We start from the raw sequence: 3,346 nt of genomic DNA, 5'->3' as shown, positions 1-3,346 counted from the left end.
TTTCCTTTTTTTTCCCCCGTTTTTGTAAATAATTGTGTAACATTTGCTCTAATAGACAAATATTTCATCTCATCTGTCATAATTATATTAAGAAAAATTTCTTGTAATTGGATTCTTAGTCATATGGTAATTTCAAAATATTTGATATATGTTTTGAAATTGTGTTCTTTGTGAAGATGTATCAATTTGTCCTTAGAACTGTAGGATATAAGAGTTTGTGTTTTCTCACAGCCTTACCCAGGATGTACTATTCATTTATTTTAAACTTTGACAATTTATTACATTTTTTTAATAATAGGCACTCATTGATTTTTTACATTTGTTTGATTACTAGAGTGTTGAAATGTTCTCTGTATGTTTATTGACTGCTTGTATTTGTATTTCTTATTTTTTTCACAGTCGTTATGTGTTTTGGTCATTGTAATTTAGATTATGCTTATTTTGTTTAAAAACTCTCCCACTTTCTTTCACTTCAAAAAATGTATATAGAAGATTTAAATTTTTTTATACTGACAAGTGTCAGTTTTTACTGTATGATTTGTGCATATGGGGATATGTTTAGAAAGATTTTTTCTCAGACAAAGGATAATACATATAAGCCTATATTTTCTTACTTTTTTATTGTTTTAAATTTTAATAGCCATTCAAACTCATTTTAGTCAATGTTGTAAGGTAAGGAACTCACTTTATTTTTACAAAGCTGGTAAATTGTGTTTATTCTGTCCACCTTGACTTGCTATGATCTTTTAATTGACTAATTGGCATCTCTCACTTCCCTCTAAATTCTTCTATTGCATCCTTTTCTTTGAGACTGTTGTTGCTGTATGCCGTTGAGTCAATTCAAACTCATAGAAACCCTATATGATGGAGTAGAACTGCCCCATAGGGTTTCCTAGGCTATAATCTTTACAGGAGCAGATTGCCAGGTCTTTTCTCACACAGAGCTGCTGGTGGGTTCAAACTTCCAACTTTTGGGTTAGCAGATAAACACTGAACACTTAACCATTGTACCACAAGGGCAACTACCGTAAGTATTTTAAGGCACAGATATTATTTCACAGTTGTGCCTCAATAGCTTTTATCACTGCTAAGATACAGACCAAATTCTTAACACACACTGTAAGGTGTCCTGATCCTTACTGGTCTTCTTTTATTCCAAACTGATGTTTCTTCAGGCTTCTGGGTTTTCCTTTGTCTAAATAACTCTTGCTACTCTTTCTCACTAAATTAACTTCTATTCATCATTTCATCAATCTTAACACAAGTATCTTTCAGACCAGAGCAGATTGCACTGTTATGTGCTGTCATTGTTCTCATAGCATTTTGTTCTTTTCTTCACGTCACTTATCACCATTATAATCATCTAATTATGTGATTAGTTACTTACTGCCCATCTTCACTAGTAGACAGCAAACTACATGAAAGCAGGGTCTGTGTTTTAGCCCAGAGTGTGACACAGTGCTTGGTTCATAGGCGGTGTTCATGGTAGCTGCTCAATTAATACTTGTTAAATGAATAACGAATGCATTTCCTTTTCAGAAGGACTTTTGTGTCTGTTGGTGCAGATGTTTCTTTAATGTCAAAGTTCAAAGTGAAATGTCATCTGATTCTTTCAACAGCTCCAGTTCATCTCTCTCTCTCTCTTTTTTTCTCCTTGTTGTCCCTTTAGGGTAACACAGACGAGTCAATGAATAAGACAAATTATCCTGCTGTGTCTGAATTTGTGCTCCTGGGACTTTCTACCTCCAGGCCAATGCAGCATTTTCTACTTTCCTGCTCTACCATTTTCTATATAGTAATTATTCTCGGAAATGTCCTTGTTGTGTTTATAGTGACCTTTGACCTTCATTTACATTCCCCTATGTACATCCTGCTAGCCAACCTCTCATTTATTGATTTGTGTCTTTCTACATTAACGGTTCCTAAGATGATTTATGACCTGTACTCTGGGCAGAAGTCAATATCATTCCAGGGGTGTGTCATCCAGATTTTTATCCTTCATGTCCTGGGTGGATCTGAGATGGTGCTGCTCATAGCCATGGCTTTTGACAGGTATGTGGCCATATGTAAGCCCCTCCACTACCTGACCATCATGAGTCCACGGATGTGCATTTGGCTTCTGGTTGGTGCTTGGATTATTGGTGTCATTCACTCAGTGGCCCAGCTAGCTTTTGTTGTCCATTTGTATTTTTGCGGCCCTAATGAGATAGATAGCTTTTACTGTGATCTACCTCGATTTATCAAACTTGCCTGCACAGACACTCACACACTGGAATTCATAGTTACTGCCAACAGTGGGTTCATTTCCATGGGAACCTTCTTCTTATTGATTTTCTCCTACATCTTCATTCTGGTCACTGTATGGAAACACTCTTCAGGCGGCTTGTCCAAGGCCCTCTTTACTTTCTCAGCTCATATCACTGTGGTGGTTTTGTTCTTTGGACCATGCATTTTTGGCTACGTGTGGCCGTATCTCTCAGTGCCGGTGGATAAATTTCTTTCCATTTTTGACTTCATGATTACACCCATCCTGAATCCTGCCATCTATACATTGAGGAACAAGAATATGAAGGTGGCAATGAGGAGACTAAGTAGCCAACTTCAGAAGAGCTCCCAGCTACCTAATGTGAACACAAGTTACTTTGCGTAACTTCAGATGATTTCAAGCACCGCAAATGCTTAAATAATTATACAAAATTAGGAGCTTACCTGACAGATACTCAATGTGTTTGAGGTATAGACCATCTTATTGGATCAAGTATGCTAATCATTCTCAATTCAGCAGGGAAAATCTTAGACTGTTTTATTCAAGTCAATAATGATTTATTAATGTAATTACGTATTTGCTTATTTGTGAGCTAATTCCATGTACTTTAAGACTTTCAAATACTGCAAGTGTCCTTTTTATGAGTTATCTGTATTTTTAATAGCTCATAGATGACCTTGAGAAGTTTTCAAAAATCAGACACAGTACTTTTGTCACAGAACCACTAATGGATATTGATTAAAAAAAAAAAAAACCTGTTGCTGCCGAGTCGATTCCAACTCATAGCTACCCCATAAGACAGAGTAGAACTGCCCCCCAGGGTTTCCAAGGAGTACCTGGTGGATTTGAACTGCTGACCTTTTGGTTAGCAGCCATAGCACTTAACCACTATGCCACCAGGGTTTCCATGGATATTGACAGTTATCTCTATTCATGGACTGGAAAACTTTCTTATATAAAGAGATGCAATATTTCTCTGAAATCAAGTAGCCTATGCTACATGTTGATTTAATTTTTATGCTCATTGCCTTTTACCTAAAGAAAAATGCTCTCAGCTACTCACTTTAAAAGATAAATTAT

At 36.3% G+C, this 3,346-nt stretch overlaps 1 protein-coding gene across 1 annotated transcript; it reads left to right on the top strand.

Annotated features, from left to right (window-relative positions):
* The first annotated feature begins 825 nt into the window (after window positions 1–825).
* On the top strand, window positions 826–2,687 carry LOC100658186 (olfactory receptor 4F15-like). The gene has a single exon (XM_003423532.3). It carries the CDS (start codon window positions 1,688–1,690, stop codon window positions 2,648–2,650), a length of 963 nt encoding a protein of 320 aa, XP_003423580.2. The 5' UTR covers window positions 826–1,687; the 3' UTR covers window positions 2,651–2,687.
* Window positions 2,688–3,346: the final 659 nt, after the last annotated feature.

The sequence above is a fragment of the Loxodonta africana genome, chromosome 10, assembly GCF_030014295.1.
Source record: "Loxodonta africana isolate mLoxAfr1 chromosome 10, mLoxAfr1.hap2, whole genome shotgun sequence".
Classification (NCBI taxonomy): domain Eukaryota; kingdom Metazoa; phylum Chordata; class Mammalia; order Proboscidea; family Elephantidae; genus Loxodonta; species Loxodonta africana.
Note: the sequence above shows the minus strand (reverse complement) of the source record. Positions and strands in the feature narration are given on the sequence as shown.

Bases quoted from the DNA above. Each gene is read 5' to 3' on its own strand.
- LOC100658186 (XM_003423532.3), top strand. From the start codon at position 1,688: ATGAATAAGACAAATTATCCTGCTGTGTCTGAATTTGTGCTCCTGGGA.